Raw genomic sequence first — 17,263 nt, 5'->3', positions numbered from 1 at the left:
TGCCATAATGACAATGTCATATAGGTTTATTTCTCCTTCGCGTAGAACACCTCCCATAATCCATTTCCCTGCAGAGTACAAAAACATCCATAAGCCTCCATACCCACCCTACCGGCCTTTCATGGCTTTGCTTCGTCAGATGTCCTAACCATGTTTCCCGTCTGAAATAATCATCGAATAACCGCCAACTCCAAAAGGTACTATCCATTAAGTAATATAGACCTTCGACTAAGTAGCCTTGTAGACCTCGAATTTGCCGAACTCCCAAAAGGCATCAGTAAAGGCTTCGGGGTTGTTAGCAACATAGTCGGTGCAGTTGCTCGGGCCTGTAAATAGTTAGCAATCAAACTCCTAAAACACGTCTTATAGAATACGAAACAATAACTTACAGCCGCTCGAAGCGTACAAAGCGCTGGCATACTGTCCGCAGAGATCGATGTTGGCAATGATACTCTGGTTCTTAAAGTGCGAGCCGATGTCACAGTTCGTGTTCGGGAAGTCCGCAGAGGCTGAGCCCCAGCTGCTCGGATCCGGGTTCTTGGCGGTGATATCGGTAGGGATGCTCTTCCTGCCGAACTGCCACAGCCGGATACCCTCGTTACGCCACTCCATCGCGATGATGCCGCCCTGTGCGTCGTTGTACGCGCTGCCGTAAGTAGCGGCGTCGCCTCTAACTCCGCATCCGGCGTTGTTGCCGGTGGCATTGTAGCAGTCGTTTGAAAGACCCGAGTCGCTCATTATACGCTTCGCGTCCATCGAGCAACCATCTGTCGTGTGCAGCGTCATCTGGTTGCCGTCGGTAGCTTTGTTCGCAGCCTCCATCACGTCAATCTCGCCGTGGTCCGGCCAGTTGGCGGGATCGACGAGCCACAAGGCGGGCCAGGTTCCGCATCCGAACGGCGTGTGCTTTACATCGAAGATGAAAAGGCCGTTGTCATACTGGGCTTGAGACTCGAGTCGTACGGAGAAGCGGCCCGTCGATGCATCAGGTTTGGACTGGGGACCGACGCTGGTATCGACTCTTATGACGGCCGAGTCCTCAGAAGCATAGGTAAGGTTCTTAAATAGGCAATTATTAGCGTAGTGTTAGAGCGCCGAGAAAAAGTAAGCACTTACTAGTTGCGTAGCTTGTGCTTCGGGGACATAATGAACGAATCCCTGCGCCGGGTCGTATCCTACGAAATAATTGAACTTGTCGAAGAAAGTCGTCCCGGAATCTAAAAAATGTGGTCAGTCGGGTTTTGTACAAAATGCGAATACGAAATGCGAATCGAGAAGCTTACATTCATCTGCCAAGGCGTAATTGAGTTTGGTATAATTCGGGTATCGATTTGCCTTGGCGACCTCAACCGGAGTGACTACGGCGATGATGATAATGATAATAAAAGCTACCACAACAATAGCCCAGGTTCTTTTCCTCCAAGACCTTGGATTCCACCAAGGTAAAGCTGGTTGGCTACGCATATTCCGTCGCGGATAATCCTGTAGTTCTGCCGAATAGTAGGGTGGTGGTCCGGTTACCATTTCAACAGGGCCGTCGGTATCTCTAACGTGAAATGAAGTAGGACCAGCCTTGGGCTGAGCGGGCGTGTTCTCCCAACCCATATTTGTAGTCGGATTTTTACTTGGCCTGCAAGATAAGCTCGTGAAGAAGGTTGCGGCGAACTTCGCTTAGTGACCGTCCGACGCCGAATGCTGTTGCCTACTGCGCCGCAATGTTTAAAAGACTGCGAGGGTTCTAGCCGCGGCTATTAGAATTATACTGGTTAGGAGGAGGTGGTTGGCATGGAAGTTTAGTAGATGGAAGTTTAGTAGGGTTGCTTGATGTGGCGTATAAAGTTGTTATTGTTTCACTGAATTGACTCTAAGCCTGGAAGTTTATTATGTGTTATATGTGATTAATGTGACGAAGGTAGATGATAATAAAGACAAATGCTGTCACCCACTCACCCAAAGAGCAGTCGACAATACGAGATAAGACCATCCAACTTCTCGTTTACTTCGGACAGCTTAGCCCTAAAGTACTACAACAATGCAGTAATGCAACAATGCAGCAATGGTTTAACATCCACCAATGGAGAGGTTGCATATATCGTACCACAAATGAAAGACTGGAGAAAAAAAGGTCTGACGCGTTGGAAGTTCCAAGTTTGGCGCCGATGAAGCCGGTCTACCTTCCGGTCCCAATGGTTGCTGTAGTGTATACATATTGCTACATATCGCTACGTATTGCTACGTAGGTTGTGCCAAGGTTCGATACGACATATCGCACTACTCTTCGCTTAGGTACTTTCCACGCCAAAGAATCCGGTTGCCTGGCGCCTTCTCAATTAGTACATTTTGTACCTAGAGTTGCGGGTCCTTACGCACTTGTTTCACTGCAATCTGATCCGCGCTACGATCGAGCACAGCCCCCCGATGACGTGCGGCTAACCTAATCGATAGAACTGTTTTCGGTACAGTTCCGCGAAGCTACAGCGAATGAAACAACGCGCCAAGGTAGGGCCCGCGTTCTAGAACGTCTACTCTTGAAGGAAGTCTTGTCCGATTTAATGTTTCAATGATACCTTCACGAGATTTCCAATCTAGTATAAAAAGGCTAATTGTTCAGAGCATCAAGTAATTCAGCCTTATGGATATATGGTTACGCATTATTACCTTTTATACTCGCTCTTGAAGTAAGTACATATAGCATGTTATTCTAGGAGACAACTTATGATAGATATAACTATTTTAAACTAAAGCCACAGCTTTACCTATTGTCATAAACTATCTTATTACTTATAGGCTTTATTTACAATATCATCCAGGATCCATAGTTTTGATCTAATGCAGTAACTTCTCTCAAATATACTCTAAACCGACACGACTATCATCGAGAGCTTCTAGCTTGCTGAAGTAAATGACGTCTTTCTGTCGTCTAATGTTTATAGGATGCTACCTTAGCGCTGACTCTGTACATTTTTATTTAAGTGACATATCAACCCGTTAAAGCCGGTTTGGGTGAGCGTCTCTTTATGTCTACCTAGTAGAAAAGGTCAATCAGAGCCTTGCTACTGAACTCCTGAATGGACTCTTTGAAAGTGTCTACGATATACAGGTTTTGTGGGAGTGTAATATAACTTAAAGTGTGACACCAAATAATTCTATGAAAACCAACAAAATAGAACCATCTTTTCGTAGAAGGAGATTTTGAGCAGCATCTTTACTTTTATCTCATACCTAATATCTCTAACTCTATCCAGCTCATTTTACTTACCTTACTCAATCCAGATAATTCCATCTGCGTAGCCTAGAACCAGAAGGAAATCAAGATTCAAATTATCAAGTTAAATAACCTCTTTACCGATTCATTGCCTGCTAGCGAGCTCCTACATACCATATGTTTATATACACTGGGTTTGCTCTAGCCTACCTCCCAGAAAGTTCAATTACCTACCCAAAGGTTAACAATGTTACGCGAACTTATTTACAGCTCTATCGGTCTGGTGCTTTTGGCCTACGCCCTAGACTATACGATCGGTTTCGCAAACGATGCGCGGGAACCAGAGCGTGTGGAACCAAGGGTTCCTCTCATCGGCCATCTCCTTGTGATGGTGAAATATGGAGGGTCGTATTTTACGCACATGGGGTAGGTCTGTTAAATAACCCACGATACGTATATAGAGATCATTCTAGGTATACATACCTTGAAGAGAGCTGAAGATACTAGGTTTTCTTTAAAGCTAAACTTTTAACACGATTAATAACTAGCATAAGAACCAACGACGAGATATACACGCTCGCCATATTCAACACCAAGATCTAGGTGAGCAATTCGCTGCGTCTGATCCCCTTGATCCAAAAGGCTTCAAAGACGCTCTCGTTCCCGCCGTTCCATAAAACACCTGTACAAAAGATATCTGGCGGTTCGGCGGCAGGCGCTGACTTACGCGACGGGCCTCTTATGGATGAATATGGTCATAGTTTAAGGGCGACACTGGCACCCGGCCCCTGGCTAGATGAGCAGAATCTACGCATGGGACAGGGTAATGCTACGCAGGTAGACGCTCTAATCACCGATGGGAAAGAAGATAAGATTTGGCTACTGGAATGGGTCAGGCATATAGTTGTACAGGCCAATAGCTGTGGTGTTTTTGGCAAAGAACATCCCTTTCTGGATCTAGAGGTCGAAAAGGCGTTTTGGTAAGTTGGCTTTCGATACACTATTCAGCAAAATCGCGTGCCTATCACTCCTATCCTTTCAAGCAGCCATACATACCTGCCCAGTCCATTCCCTCAAAGCCAACAGATAGGTATAGGAAACTCGAAACCCACATACCCGTGCACATGGCAAGCCTAGATTTCTTGGCAAAAGCCATCGAACCACGCAGGGTGATCCATAAAGCTCTCCTGAAGTACTGTGCGGCACCGCCCGCCGACGCCGCACGCACTCTACTCGAGCGGCAGCGCGTGCTAAGGGAAGCAGGAATGAGTCTTGAGGACGCCGCTAGGCAGGAAACGACTATGTGCATGGCTATGTTTGGAAGTACGGCGCCGACGCTGTACTGGACGATCTGGGAGCTTTTCTCGCGGCCCGAGGTCCTGGCGGAGGTCAGGGAGGAAATAGGAACTCGGGCTGTTGTTTCTCAGAAGCCAGGGGAGGAGGAGAAGGAGGCACATGATGCTGATGCTGATTTCCTGCTCGACATTGCTGCTCTCAAGACCCGATGCCCCCTCCTCCTGTCTGTCTTCTAGGAGAGTCAGCGCACGCACCATGCACACGCCAACATCCGGTTTGTCTTAGAAGATACACTCCTCGACGACGGGCGGTATCTCCTACGTAAGGGGAACTGCTTAATGATGCCCGGGCCTCCCATCCACCGCGACGTAAGCGTATGGGGACAGTCCGCCGGTACATTCAACCCCTACCGCTTTGTACCTAAGACGAGCAGCGTCGTCTCAGCCGATGCCGTACCCCCTACCAGCGGCTTTCTCTCCTGGGGAGCACCGCCATACCTCTGTCCGGCGCGGCAGTTCGCATCTACAGAGATCCTGATTATAGTGGCGCTGCTTGCGATGCGGGTCGATCTAATACCCGCGGCGAGGAGCGGTCAGTGGGAACAGAGCCCTGCTTTGAACTATGGCGAGCTGGTTTCGGTTTTCAACCCGGCTAAGGATGTGGAAATGTATGTGAAGCCTAGGGAGCAGGGAGTAGGGAAGTGGACTCTGGAGATGGGGGAGAGTACGACGAGAGTACCTATTGCATCTGGTTAAGGGGTTAGAAGTGCTGTGGTAGTTTATGTTGAGATACTATTGAAGATCTATTCAATTGTAGTTTCCTGTATATAAAGACCAAGGTGAAGAGATCCTATTACAACCTATTCTCACTATCTCGTGAAAATAGATGAGTGCAAATAGATGTTGCACTCATCCCTCAACTGCCTAGCCGACCGATAATAGGGCAATATTACGGCATATGAATAATAACTAAGATAGCATAAGAAGATTCTTAAGCTAAGATAAAATTGACTTATAAGACGCCTTGTTTAGGCCACAGATACCCCAAAGAACGTAGTTTAATACGTTGGTTACTCTTTAAGTAGATCGTATACTAGAATCTCACTCGCCCAATACGCCTTATCCTATTTATACACTATGACACCCACCCATTGCAATGCCATTGACTTCAGAATTAGCCGGTCTAGCCATTCAGGCATTGACGCTGATTTGGTACATAGGGCGCAACACTGTCACCGGTGAACTGGGAAGAAAGGAATGGTCTTGATGAGGAGGAAAACCATTGGATTATATAGATGCACGCTATCTGGCAATTCCCCAGCTTCTCCAACCATATGCTAGGTAGGTATGCACATGAAAACAATGTGTGGTAAATATTAAGGTATACTGGTACTTCAGTCGTCTTCGTCCACCCGAGCACGTTTTGGTTGCCTCGACTCTCCCTCTTGTAACCCATAGCCTCTCTTGGATGAAGAACTCTGATCCACCTCGGCCATGAACTTGTCCATTTGAAAGGGGTCGTTGCCAGCTGTGTCCTTCTCGAACTGAACAGGCCCTTCTCGTACCTGATTCCCACACAATTAGTAGGAGTCAACAATGGATGATATCTTGGAGTACTAACCTCGGCATCTCCAGCCCCCTTAAAGGTTCCCTTACCCAGCACTTCACCGAATCGGCTGGTCTTCTGAATTTTAGCCATTTCTCGATCCCCGGCACCTTCGTCCTCGTACTCGTCCATGTTCTGGCTTGGTCGATAAATACTACTGATGGCATCCTGTGCTGCGAAGAGCGGTTTATCGTACGGGTTATCTTCGTTGATACCACTATCGAAACCGCTGGACTGGTTGAATAAACGCGAATCGTACATAGACTCGGCTTGTTGTGTAGGCTTTGCCAGGCCGAGAGCAATCTTTTCGGATATGTCACGGCCCTGCTCTCTTGCCATGACCTGAATCCGCCTCTCCGCACCCATGCGGGACTGGCGAAGTTTGCGTTCCTCTTCCCGCCGTCTCTCTTGACGGGCCTTTTCTCTTTCGCGGACATCTGAGCCGTCACTCTCCGAGCCAGAATCCGAATAACTGTAGCTGCGTGATCGTGACCGTGACCGGGAATCGCGGGAGGTTCTAGAGTCGCGACGTTTTGAAGCGCCACCACGCTCTTCTCGAGCTTTCTGCGCAAGCATACGTAGGTTCTCTTCCTTCTGTGCCTTCTCCTTTTCTGCGAGTCTTTGTTGCATAAGTGCTCTCTGGCGAACTTCCTCTCGAGCGTGTCGATCTGCCATGAAGAGTGCCTCTGAAAATTGTGCGAACTTGTCGTTGATCGTAACATCTTGCAAACCTCTACCATCCGCCGCTAATCGCTTGTCAAGAGGAACTGTGAAACCCTTCGGGTTCTTCCAATTTGACACTGGGGGCGGGATTTTCCACATTTCTTGGTCTTCGGCGGTCAACTTCCGTGGTGGTGAGTGCATGATGGGCGGCGGAGGGCTGGGAGGTCCACGCGGGATCTTCTTATGCTTGAACTTTGGTGGTTCCACTATAGTATTAGGTTAGTATCGATGATATACGAATGTAAAAGGAATTGATAATAGAAAAGAAAAGGGATGCACGTACTAGGATCCTTTTGCCTCTCTACAATTTTCATAATTCTATCCTGCTTCTTCGAGTTGTCCCCCATCTGATTCGCGGGTGTGTAGCGTACGAATGTAGGATTCTTTCGCGCCCCAACATTGACATTCTTCGGCTTCTGGGCTGCAACGGCACCGCTAACAAGCGTAGCGAGGGCTTTTGCTGTTCGTTCTTTGGTCTCCTCCACCTCTTGCTCGCTGGGTCTCTCCAGATTGATCTCGCCTGCATCTGCGCGTTGTCGAAGAGGAATGAGATCCTTAAACGATGAGTGAACTATCCTCCCTTCACCGTGGCCCTGTCTCGCGATGGCATCGTACTTGACTTTTCCGGCGGCATCGACTTGGATTGCTAGAGCATTGCTTGTACCCGACTCTTTACCCATCGATAAGGGATATTGCGCGATCGGAATCTCTGGGAAAGCACCTCCGTCGCCGAAATCCTCCTGACCTCTTGGCCGCCATCCTGCTCGCTGGCCGTACGGCGGCGGGCCAGTTCTTCGAATGACAATTTGCGATTCGTCTATTTGACCGACACCAACAATTCGAGGACCACGCTGCTGGGCGTGCGCTGGGATATCTTCATCCTCGCCGGTGTACTTCGGCTTCGGTAATGCAGCTGTAAGTGATGCCGCCATCGTGAGGACTGATTGTAATATATTTTTAATGTTGTTGAAAAATTGGCTGGCCAAGTTTGCAGCACCTGGCAAGTTTAAAGTTCGTAGATGCGTCGCGGTTCTGCAAGACGACCTACTAATTAAAGTGGAGAACAACCTGATTGTGGCTGGAAAATTGTATACCTCCTAGGTACAAGGTAGTTAAGAAGTATATGCATCTAACGACTCGTACCGACACTTGGTGTTGTATTCCAAGATTCTTAGTAGTACGTATTTGACTACATGTAACGAATAGGTAAGCTTAGGACTGCTTATGGAGTACAAGCTACTACAGAAAGGCATCTAATTGGATACGTATAAAATGATATGGTATAAGAATCAAGATAGCAAACACTCGAGAATGTAGTGCATGTCACTTACCACTTATACGGGAAATGCATACACACTATATGCGTGTATAAGTCACTGTAACACGTATTTCGAACTCTAGAATATCTGTCATTCCCCTATCTTGACCAAAAGACTTCTCATCCGATTATGCCGACAATTCTCACTCCATTTTGACTATGATACATAACGCATGAGGTGCCAATGCCAACCGGTGTTCCAATACGCCGCAAAACCAGTCTTAATCTTAATGCTTCAAGTTCTTCATTTACACGTAACCCTTCCGTGCGCCCTAGGATATTATTAGCAGAAGCGTAGTGGTCCATAGATAAGTTGCATACCTGGAAGAAGAATCGGACGACAAAGACCTGCAAGGCACCCATGCAGACAACCATTAGACACTGGATCAAGCTGAAGTTGACGATTCGTGACTCCGTGCTTCGGACGGTGCTAAAGTTTCGGTTTTCTCGAGTGCGGAAGTACTTTTGGTTTCGCGCAATTGTGGACAGTTGACCTGACACTTTGTATATGGATTCTTCGAGGGCTGTTGTCTGTTCTGGAGTCGATCCTTGCTTAGAGGGAAGCTGAGCCCGTACTTCGTCCTCAACCTAGATGAAAATGGGTTAGAACCTGTACACATTGTCCGGCAACGAGGACTCTACTCACAGAGATCTCGAAATCAACAAACTTCTCCGAATATGTGCTCATATCATTATCGAAGCAGAACTTATACTCGCCAACCTCATTGGCCGTGAAGACGAAATCGCCCTGACGCTCCTTCTCTCCATCCAAAATGACCTTGCCTCCGGGACCAGTTACTTTATAGTTAATATCGAACGAGCCTCCAGATTGGACCTGCGATAACAGCTAGTCAGCGGGGCAGTTAGCAATGCAATGCGCATAAAACATACAGCGAAGTAGAAGGCAATCTTGGAGCCCTTCTTTTCAGCTGCTGCGTAAAAGCAAGCCTGCTCGTTAGCACCAATTTTATAAGTTAAAGCGGTTGCTGAGACCAGAGAGAAAAGGCAGGCGAATAGCCCAGCCGAAAATAATGTCAACTTCATGTTGTGTTGTTGTGCGCAGTCGGAGGATATGAAGTTGGTCGAAAGCTCGGGAGACCTTCTGGACAACTTGTCGCAAGCGATAATTGCTTTAGCTGCCACGCCTGAACATTGAATCCAATGGCCAACGGGCCGTCAGGGGTCGGGTTATTACTTGGCCCGACCGTCTTTCATGCTACGTAAGTACCTATGTACTTAGGTACTTTAATACATACTTCACCCCTTACTTAATAGCTTGTACTTTGTACATACAGAGTTTTAGGTAATCAGTTAAACTCGATTGGTCCCAGATAAAGCATACCGGCGGGGATAGTGGAGAGCTTCAGCCACATGTACAGGGATATATGTACATATGGAACTCTATCACTCCACTGTCGTCACAGCTACGCACCTTGTAGTAGGCTAACATTGCGACAGGAGGTTCGGCAACTTGCGACGGAAACCCTACCTTCGCCCTACTTTTCAACTTTGCATCTACAACTTTTAGATGGCCTTTCCCTACCATCCGTTCGTGACGCCATCATAGGCCTCCATCTGAGGAGTTTATTTTTTATCTCAAATATATACCATTTCTTCCTCTCATTCACATATATTGGATTTCTACTCATCTAAAGTCCTCAACTACCTAGGTAGTCCAGCGAATCATTCGCCATATAAGTCGAGCTCGACTTGTCTCCCTTTTCGGCCCCCGAATTTATTACGCTGTTAATGATGGGGGAACACACTAAGAGGACAGCGGCGATCGCGTCCACGGGGATTAGAATCGCCTCAATCATCTTTCTACGATGGGTAAGAGCTTCACCCCCTACCCCCTAATATGAATTCTACTAACGACAGCAGGTCGCTTTACCCGTAAGTTACCTAATTAATGCGCCGTCTACGCAATGTTGCCCCTACTTAAACTTACTGACAACTTCAGCCTTTTCTTCCGATAATTTATACACTATTTGCAATATATCTTCCATCCTTCATCTCGACTTACGCGACCGAATCTAAATACGAACTTATTGACGAAGTCGATATAGTCCTTAAGGAGGACATCTTGAATAAAGATGACGTTGCCAATGGAACAACCAATGAAGCCATCGTAGTTGAGGAGATTGATGTTGAAGAAACAGCAGAAATCGTGAAGAAGCCTCTAAGTCCCCTTAGCACCCTCTTAAAAGGGACCCCGAACCCGAATAGCTTTTTCTTGACGGCGTTAACATTCTTGCTCAATGTTGCCTGCGTCGCGATGGTCACTGACATGGTATACACACCCCGGTGGTTCTATCCCAGTCATGACCTTTCTTTTGCTCGTGTTGGATATGTCTCAGACAGCCAGGCGAAACTACTGATCCGGGAGCCAGATCAGACCAAAATGCCTATCACTGTTCAAGTTCATATCAAAGATGCACAGCCGCCATTTGACAACCCTCTATGGCAGACAGCTGGCAGTATTCTTTCGACGACTAACGAGACCGACTTTACCGCGGTGGTTAATATTCCCCTGAGCCACTCTAAGCAGCGGGTGTACGAATGGACCACTTCGAACAATCACTCGGGTGAATTCACATCTGCCCCTAAGCCGGGTTCCCTACCGGAGCTTTTTGATGGCAAATTCACCTTCCTATCTACCTCGTGCATTGTTCCGCGTCTTCCCTATTCTCCGTTTGATCACCCCTTAGCTTTCCCAGGCATGAAACATTTGGCGAAAGTACTACCGAACTTGGGCGCACAGTTCATGTTGTTCCTTGGTGATTTCATTTACATCGAAGTACCTCAGCGATTTGGCGACTCCGTTGAGAATTATCGACAGAAGTATCGTCAAGTCTATGCTTCACCCGACTGGCCAGCCGTGGGCCAAAATCTTAGCTGGATTCATGTTCTTGATGATCATGAAATCTCTAATGACTGGGATTCGAAGTCAACTGGTGTATATGAAACGGCCGTGGACCCCTGGCACCATTATCAGACCGCGGTCAACCCTCCGGTGGCTAAGAAGGCTGGAGGTCAAGGCATCGTATCGCGCAAAGAGGCTACATACTTCTCATTCATTCAAGGACCTGCTAGCTTCTTCATGCTTGACACCAGAAGTTATCGATCCAAGAACTCAGAGCCGTTCGATAGTGAAAACAAGACGATGCTTGGGGACACGCAACTCGAAGATTTCCTTGACTGGGTGCGCCGCCCAGAACCCAAGGGAGTTAAATGGAAGATTGTTGCCAGTTCTGTCCCATTCACGAAGAACTGGAGAGTGAACACCAAGGACACCTGGGGTGGCTTCCTTTCCGAGCGTCGAAAGATTCTCGAGGCTATGTGGGATGCTAGTAGCCATGGAGTAGGCTTTGTGATCCTATCCGGAGATCGCCATGAGTTCGGTGCGACAGCCTTCCCGCCGCCGAAGAACAGCACATGGTCAGAGAGTACAACTGTTCATGAGTTCTCAGCAAGCCCTCTTAATCAGTTCTTTTCGCCTATCCCTACCTACAGACAGACAGACGATGAAGACGTCGAGCTCAAGTAAGTTACGCAATAACCCCCCTAAATTAGCAGTACGTTAACAATAGTAGATATATAAACGCGGGCAACTCTAAGTTTGGCGCGATCACCATCGAAAAGTTTGCAGAGGGCGAGCAGAGCAGCTTGAAGTACACAGTCTATATCGACGGCGAGGAGAGGTGGAACACCATGATATTATCGCCGGAATCGTTACATCCGGCGAAGACAGGAGGCTCTTTCTGGGACAGACTTAGGGGAATTTGATCCCAATATAGGTAATCTCACATAATACACAGCTAGCTATGTGCTCGCTTACATGCTCTCGGTTGAGCATCGAATTTGCTGGGCAGATGAATAGACTATAGTTTTTAATGCAAAACGACGCAATTGTCATAGGTGCAAGATGCTAAACGTGATACCTTTATCTTTTATTCCAGCTAGTTATATTTACAGTCTATCTTTCCACCCCACAACTGCCTTAAACACCGTGCCAATCATCTCAACCCTAGAACTACTAGTCAGAAGACCTTGTAGTGCTACACTCAGAGACCGCCATGGGCGGGGTGCTGCTGGATCTTGAGCTACGGCCCCCCGTTGATGTTCTCGAGTGCCTCTGATCCGAAAAATCGGAATACCCGGCCCATGTACCATTGAGCCATGTTTGTCCCCTCAGTAGCTCTCCTGACAGGCGCGCTTCGTGAAGTAGTCGCAGCCACCTCTCGCTTAGTTCTTCAATGTCTTTCTTTATGTCGGCTAGGGCTCTAGGGCCATGGTGTTCCTGCTCCTCTTCTCCGTTGCTGTCTATAGCCGTACGAGGGTGTAGCCCCTTTTTGATCGCCTCCTGCTGCTCTGATTTAGTGCGATGATGCGGGGATTTTGGCGAGGATTTGGAGCCTGTGTCCTTCATTTTGCCCTTTTTGTCTGTCCTCTCCTCGGCTTGATGGGAGATCACAGTTACGTCGGAGTCTTGCTCTGCTGGTCTCTGCAAACTTGATTTTTGCCTGGGCGATGGTGATGGTGTGCTTATTGGCGAGACCATGTCTTCCGAATCCTCGGACTCGGTAGCAGGGCTGATTGGTATGCTGGTATTTCCTTGTTGCTCACTTGGTTCCTTCCTATGCTGCCGACTTCGTTGCTCGGGCTCAACCGCTTCTGGACCATAAGCTGCCGAGACCGGGAGATCCTCAAATATGTAAAGTCTGCCTTGAACAGGTTTAGGAAATATCTCTGCAAATGCTTGTCTGTTGATGCTGTCCGAGATATATGTGAAATATATCTGAGGGCCTACATGTGGTGCGGCCTGCTGACCTGGCCATAGAAATCTAGGTATACCCGGCTGTGGTGGTTTCGGCCTTGGCCCTTTCGGTCTCGGTCCCGGACGTCCCGGGGACGGAGTATAAGGATAGCCGTGACAATAAGATGGCCCATCCATAGGGAAGCCATCTGCTTGGGAATCAGGACTATAAGTAGGGTTGCTTCCCGGCCTCCTAGGTATTGTATGACTTGCTTGCATTGAATTGTAATGAGAATTAGGCACTGGACGGCGAGATATCCGATTGGTTGGTTGCGTTGATCCGTCGTAGTTTCTCTGGCGGCGATTAACAGGATTCTGGCTTTCAGCTGCATTGGATGGCTGTGCGTTACATGGTTGCTCTATGCCCTCCTGCCGCGGTGATTCTTGATCATTAAACCCGGACAGTTCAGCCGGGTCGTTCAACGTCTCTGGTGGGGGAGGGCAAGGAGGAGGAGGAGGAGGAGGAGGAGGAGGAGGAGGAAGAGCGTTTGCCGGTGGATCATTGGCGGCTTTGTCGTCACTGAGTTTTTCTATTATTAATTCACAGCACCTTTTAATTTTATCTTTCCAAGTTTTTACCGGTGGGCGGTCTGGAGCATCAGGACCTTCTGTCAGAGGAGGGTAGTGCTTCATGCGATAGAGATAACATCCCCCTATACCGAAGATGAAGAAGAATATTGCAAGCATGATAGATATCACAATTACTGGCTTCTGAGGTACGGGCTTGTTATAGGCAAGAGTTGCGATGAGGACGCCACCGGCAGAGACCAAGATAAGGCTCACAATGCAGCATGGTATAACTTTGTAAGTGATATCTCGCACACAGCTGACTCTGCGAGTGCTTTTAAGCCTGGCCTGACCCCCTTCTAAGTCACCTGGGGATTCATTTGCTGTTACAACTGTGGCCATGGTAGTTGGTGTTGGGGGATATTTCATGAATCAGCAGCCTCGAGTCACCTCTGCCATATTTGAATAGGCAATGAAATAAATGGTAGATATATCTCGAACGACTGTGCATATTCTACCTATGAGAAGGTTCTGGGTTGGTTGTTAATTTGATATAGTTAACAAAGATGCATTACAAAAGACTCGAGAGAACAATAGAACGTGTGACCTTAAGAATAGGTAGTTATAATATTGGTTGGGTTTTATAGTTAAATGCATTGAATTAAGTTGATGTCCTAATTACTCCGTGTTAAAAAGTTACGCGCTTATAAAACGCTAAATATTATATAACTGTCTACAATTATAAGCCAACGAAAAATTAGTACATGATAGGAATGGTGATTCCAAAGAGCATCTTGATATGCATTAATGTGTTGGTTTGTTCTCGAGTGTCCAGGTGTTAGACGGAAGATACCAGGATAATAATAGTCGATGCACATGCATGGATAAGTGAAACATACCTGACTTCCCCTAATAATATGTCTCGTTGATATAATTTTAGTGTTTTGCGCTCGTAGTACGGAGTATTAAAACTATTGTGATAAACTGAGCTTAGATGTGCTATAGATTCTATCTATGCATCTAGTTACTCGGGAACAAGGAGTAATAGAAGATGTACATGTAACCTGTCTAAGAGACCGGCTTACTTGTGGCGCAGTAAGAACTAAAGTTTAGCCACATCTACTAGTTAGTTAATATGTTATAGGTAATAGGGCTGATAGGTTGGTTTTAGTTATTATGGCCTCCACTACGATGACCCCATTTCAATCATCTTAGACTCCTTTCGAAGTTCGAAGGAGTGGCTTAATTTAGCAGCTACACCCTACCCCTATACCCACACTCATCTATACACATTTTATTAGAGGTCAAGATGAGTTTTAATTTCAGAACGATAAGATGCAGTCGACATATGGTGAGGTTCGTAATAATTGAGATTTCCAGCTTGAGATAAGTCAAAGCTGACAATACTTGTTTGTAGTTGGGCGGCCGGAACTCGCCGTAGCCTATCGCCTTTATACCACTTGCAAGCCAGAACACTGGCAACGACTTCCGAGAAGCCTTTTGTGTCAAGTTCGAGTGGCCATCTCTTTTTTGCATACCCTAATACCGTTAGAGCCTTGGGACGGGCCTCGCTGTAAGTAATTGGCTTTGTTCAACCACAAATACTAGCGTATCTATTATGGTAACACTTGCGAAGGCCAAATATATGGTTACGGTATGTAAACCCTCCATGATAGATGTCATAGAGCTATATAACTCATCTTTTAAGGGATAATTGCCGATGCACTAGCTGCGTTAACCAGGATACTATGCAGAGGAATTTCAATACGTTCGACGTATGCTTGTCTTCCCCAGTATAACTTGCAAGCATTCTAAAGTGTACTCAGATACCCGAAGATATTGAGCCCTCTCAGATTGAAGTAGGCCAAGATGGAGTCAAGATACAGTGTAAGAGCTTAGTACCATTGCACCTAATATCTTTAAAATAATACCATGCTCATTTTTGTAGGGTTAGGAGATGCACACGAAAGTTTCTATCCATGGGACTTTCTTGAATTCTACCTGAACTCCGATAAAAGAGCACCGGAGCCTATTGAGTACGCCTTACCTTAATTGAAAAATAACTCAGAAATTGACCAACACGTTATAGATTAGAGTATTTCGGAGCACAAGGACCACAGGGTTCACGAAACTGGCCCCCATCTTTGAAATACCGGGATTTTTCGGCAAACGAAACTAAGGCCGTCGGCCGTTTGACGGATTATATCGTAAGTCCCTCTTACTCAGTCTAGTTAAAAGGGGCCCATACTTACGATTATCTTTAGAGGCGCAACGGTTTTGCATTTGTTACCGGAGTGCCAGTTGACTCGGCAGAACCAACTGAGAAGCTACTGGAGAAGATTGCCTTTATAAGACAGACACATTACGGTGGCTTTTACGACTTCATACCGGACCTCGCCCTTGCCGACACCGCTTACACCAACATAGCATTGGGAGCTCATACTGACACGACTTACTTCACCGATCCTGCTGGACTGCAAGCGTTCCATCTCCTTTCCCACACCGGCCCTAGCACCGAAGCCAATCCAGAAACAAACCTCGGAGGCCAATCGCTACTTGTTGATGGATTCTATGCAGCGGATATTCTCAAGAAAGAGGACCCAAAGTCGTTTGAGGTGCTGAGCCAGGTCAAGCTTCCGTGGCATGCTAGCGGTAATAAGGGGATCACTATATCACCTGACAAACTGTATCCTGTTCTCGAGGTAGATGAGAGCAGTGGCAAGACGCATCGAGTTAGATGGAACAATGACGATCGTGGAGTCGTCCCCTTCGACAGCGAATACTCTCCAGCTGAGTGGTATAGGGCCGCAAGGAAGTGGCACGACATCCTGAGAAGAGAGTCTATCGAGTATTGGTTTCAGCTCAAGCCGGGCAATCTTCTAGGTGAGTCTGCACGATCTGAATTAGAATTCCTACTTATATGGACCTATAGTCTTCGATAACTGGAGGGTTTTACACGGCAGAAGCGCCTTTACTGGAGTGCGAAGGATATGCGGTGGATATAGTGAGTCTGATGTTCCTTTCATATGCATCGTAATAGCTATAAAATACTAACTAACATTCCCCCCAGTTAATCGGGATGATTTTATCTCGAGATGGAGAAACACTAATTACCCACGGGACGAGATCCTAAAGCGAATTATAGGCTAACCTTTATCCCTGGCGCTACCTACCGGCCGTACTCGGCATAACATGCTCGGGTAGAAATATCCCTTGGCTGTCAGGTTCAGACCTAAGGTTTTTGGAGGCTAAGAGACGATATAAGTAACACCGGTGTACTTATGCAGAGCTAGGTATTTTATTTGCCTTATTTGGCATTCCGTTAACTTGGCTCACCTTGTTCTTACGTTATACATATTTGTACAGCAACGTCGTTATTCCTTAACTTCTCCAACATGCCTGGCGGATATCAAGTGACCCCCCCCTCATTGCCCTATTGCCTAATGTCTGGGGGAAACGACCAAAACGGTCCACGCCCTATACATAGAACGAAAGCTGGAATCTAGTTTGCGCTTATCTCGATACCCTCCATGTGTTAATGCAAGACGAGCCCACGAGTTCACGAGCTTGCATTTAGCGCATCAATCCCACGCTGTTTTGGATGGTCACTTAAATAAGAGCTGCAGTAGTCAGGCGTCCTAGCAAACCAGCTTTCACAATTCGCTTTAGGCGGTTACTACTCCGCAGTTTTCTTGCAGGGTATAGATCTTAGTAGGCGACCCTTTACTGCACTTGGACGTCATCTTCGGCCCGGGCCCATCACATCGGCGCAATTCGGTGGTTATCGTAGAGG

The 17,263-nt window shown here is 47.0% G+C and overlaps 8 protein-coding genes across 8 annotated transcripts; 4 read left to right on the top strand and 4 right to left on the bottom strand.

Moving 5' to 3' along the window:
* Positions 1 to 29: 29 nt before the first annotated feature.
* On the bottom strand, positions 30 to 1,760 carry F4817DRAFT_74673 (glycoside hydrolase family 16 protein). Its single transcript, XM_049307856.1, has 4 exons — positions 1,284 to 1,760; positions 1,117 to 1,217; positions 390 to 1,059; positions 30 to 326 (listed from the first exon to the last, which is right to left on the bottom strand). The coding sequence occupies exons 1-4, from the start codon at positions 1,603 to 1,605 to the stop codon at positions 229 to 231; spliced, it is 1,191 nt and encodes a 396-aa protein (XP_049159902.1). The 5' UTR covers positions 1,606 to 1,760; the 3' UTR covers positions 30 to 228.
* A 1,692-nt stretch (positions 1,761 to 3,452) lies between these two features.
* F4817DRAFT_364576 (uncharacterized protein) lies at positions 3,453 to 4,999 on the top strand (the record flags this gene model as incomplete). The annotated part of the gene is made up of 3 exons (XM_049306769.1): positions 3,453 to 3,596; positions 3,809 to 4,185; positions 4,302 to 4,999. 3 exons carry the CDS (start codon positions 3,453 to 3,455, stop codon positions 4,735 to 4,737), a joined length of 957 nt encoding a protein of 318 aa, XP_049159901.1. The 3' UTR covers positions 4,738 to 4,999.
* F4817DRAFT_74665 (uncharacterized protein) lies at positions 4,503 to 5,345 on the top strand. Its single transcript, XM_049307855.1, has one exon. It carries the CDS (start codon positions 4,840 to 4,842, stop codon positions 5,254 to 5,256), a length of 417 nt encoding a protein of 138 aa, XP_049159900.1. The 5' UTR covers positions 4,503 to 4,839; the 3' UTR covers positions 5,257 to 5,345.
* Positions 5,346 to 5,767: 422 nt separating this feature from the next.
* On the bottom strand, positions 5,768 to 7,917 carry F4817DRAFT_335069 (SKIP/SNW domain-containing protein). Its single transcript, XM_049302989.1, has 3 exons — positions 7,113 to 7,917; positions 6,122 to 7,035; positions 5,768 to 6,065 (listed from the first exon to the last, which is right to left on the bottom strand). The coding sequence occupies exons 1-3, from the start codon at positions 7,759 to 7,761 to the stop codon at positions 5,895 to 5,897; spliced, it is 1,734 nt and encodes a 577-aa protein (XP_049159899.1). The 5' UTR covers positions 7,762 to 7,917; the 3' UTR covers positions 5,768 to 5,894.
* A 285-nt stretch (positions 7,918 to 8,202) lies between these two features.
* Positions 8,203 to 9,370, bottom strand: F4817DRAFT_335067 (emp24/gp25L/p24 family/GOLD-domain-containing protein). Its single transcript, XM_049302988.1, has 4 exons — positions 9,039 to 9,370; positions 8,794 to 8,982; positions 8,469 to 8,735; positions 8,203 to 8,419 (listed from the first exon to the last, which is right to left on the bottom strand). The coding sequence occupies exons 1-4, from the start codon at positions 9,189 to 9,191 to the stop codon at positions 8,396 to 8,398; spliced, it is 633 nt and encodes a 210-aa protein (XP_049159898.1). The 5' UTR covers positions 9,192 to 9,370; the 3' UTR covers positions 8,203 to 8,395.
* On the top strand, positions 9,371 to 12,124 carry F4817DRAFT_335064 (PhoD-like phosphatase-domain-containing protein). The gene is made up of 4 exons (XM_049302987.1): positions 9,371 to 9,977; positions 10,029 to 10,040; positions 10,108 to 11,690; positions 11,741 to 12,124. The coding sequence occupies exons 1-4, from the start codon at positions 9,897 to 9,899 to the stop codon at positions 11,931 to 11,933; spliced, it is 1,869 nt and encodes a 622-aa protein (XP_049159897.1). The 5' UTR covers positions 9,371 to 9,896; the 3' UTR covers positions 11,934 to 12,124.
* Positions 12,125 to 12,183: 59 nt separating this feature from the next.
* F4817DRAFT_364573 (uncharacterized protein) lies at positions 12,184 to 13,872 on the bottom strand (the record flags this gene model as incomplete). The annotated part of the gene is made up of 1 exon (XM_049306768.1): positions 12,184 to 13,872. The coding sequence occupies one exon, from the start codon at positions 13,870 to 13,872 to the stop codon at positions 12,184 to 12,186; it is 1,689 nt and encodes a 562-aa protein (XP_049159896.1).
* Positions 13,873 to 14,656: 784 nt separating this feature from the next.
* Positions 14,657 to 17,128, top strand: F4817DRAFT_74573 (Trimethyllysine dioxygenase). Its single transcript, XM_049307854.1, has 10 exons — positions 14,657 to 14,826; positions 14,888 to 15,043; positions 15,107 to 15,124; positions 15,179 to 15,245; positions 15,297 to 15,357; positions 15,419 to 15,506; positions 15,560 to 15,677; positions 15,735 to 16,353; positions 16,403 to 16,474; positions 16,541 to 17,128. The coding sequence occupies exons 1-10, from the start codon at positions 14,780 to 14,782 to the stop codon at positions 16,618 to 16,620; spliced, it is 1,326 nt and encodes a 441-aa protein (XP_049159895.1). The 5' UTR covers positions 14,657 to 14,779; the 3' UTR covers positions 16,621 to 17,128.
* The last annotated feature ends 135 nt before the right edge of the window (positions 17,129 to 17,263 follow it).

The sequence above is a fragment of the Daldinia loculata genome (assembly GCF_022478755.1).
Source record: "Daldinia loculata strain CBS 113971 unplaced genomic scaffold F4817scaffold_19, whole genome shotgun sequence".
Taxonomy (NCBI): domain Eukaryota; kingdom Fungi; phylum Ascomycota; class Sordariomycetes; order Xylariales; family Hypoxylaceae; genus Daldinia; species Daldinia loculata.
Note: the sequence above shows the minus strand (reverse complement) of the source record. Positions and strands in the feature narration are given on the sequence as shown.

Excerpts from the sequence above, each read along its gene's own strand:
- F4817DRAFT_335067 (XM_049302988.1), bottom strand. The coding sequence starts at position 9,191 with ATGAAGTTGACATTATTTTCGGCTGGGCTATTCGCCTGCCTTTTCTCT. Across the intron at positions 8,983-9,038 it reads AGATTGCCTTCTACTTCGCT|GTCCAATCTGGAGGCTCGTT; the intron begins GTATGTTTTATG and ends CTGTTATCGCAG. Across the intron at positions 8,736-8,793 it reads TTGTTGATTTCGAGATCTCT|GTTGAGGACGAAGTACGGGC; the intron begins GTGAGTAGAGTC and ends ATTTTCATCTAG.
- F4817DRAFT_74673 (XM_049307856.1), bottom strand. The coding sequence starts at position 1,605 with ATGGGTTGGGAGAACACGCCCGCTCAGCCCAAGGCTGGTCCTACTTCA. Across the intron at positions 1,060-1,116 it reads AAGCACAAGCTACGCAACTA|AACCTTACCTATGCTTCTGA; the intron begins GTAAGTGCTTAC and ends TGCCTATTTAAG. Across the intron at positions 327-389 it reads TTTGTACGCTTCGAGCGGCT|GCCCGAGCAACTGCACCGAC; the intron begins GTAAGTTATTGT and ends AACTATTTACAG.
- F4817DRAFT_335069 (XM_049302989.1), bottom strand. The coding sequence starts at position 7,761 with ATGGCGGCATCACTTACAGCTGCATTACCGAAGCCGAAGTACACCGGC. Across the intron at positions 7,036-7,112 it reads AGAGAGGCAAAAGGATCCTA|TGGAACCACCAAAGTTCAAG; the intron begins GTACGTGCATCC and ends CTAATACTATAG. Across the intron at positions 6,066-6,121 it reads AGGGGGCTGGAGATGCCGAG|GTACGAGAAGGGCCTGTTCA; the intron begins GTTAGTACTCCA and ends TGTGGGAATCAG.
- F4817DRAFT_335064 (XM_049302987.1), top strand. The coding sequence starts at position 9,897 with ATGATGGGGGAACACACTAAGAGGACAGCGGCGATCGCGTCCACGGGG. Across the intron at positions 11,691-11,740 it reads GATGAAGACGTCGAGCTCAA|ATATATAAACGCGGGCAACT; the intron begins GTAAGTTACGCA and ends TAACAATAGTAG.
- F4817DRAFT_74665 (XM_049307855.1), top strand. The coding sequence starts at position 4,840 with ATGATGCCCGGGCCTCCCATCCACCGCGACGTAAGCGTATGGGGACAG.
- F4817DRAFT_74573 (XM_049307854.1), top strand. The coding sequence starts at position 14,780 with ATGAGTTTTAATTTCAGAACGATAAGATGCAGTCGACATATGGTGAG. Across the intron at positions 15,246-15,296 it reads GGAATTTCAATACGTTCGAC|ATACCCGAAGATATTGAGCC; the intron begins GTATGCTTGTCT and ends AAGTGTACTCAG. Across the intron at positions 16,354-16,402 it reads CAAGCCGGGCAATCTTCTAG|TCTTCGATAACTGGAGGGTT; the intron begins GTGAGTCTGCAC and ends ATGGACCTATAG.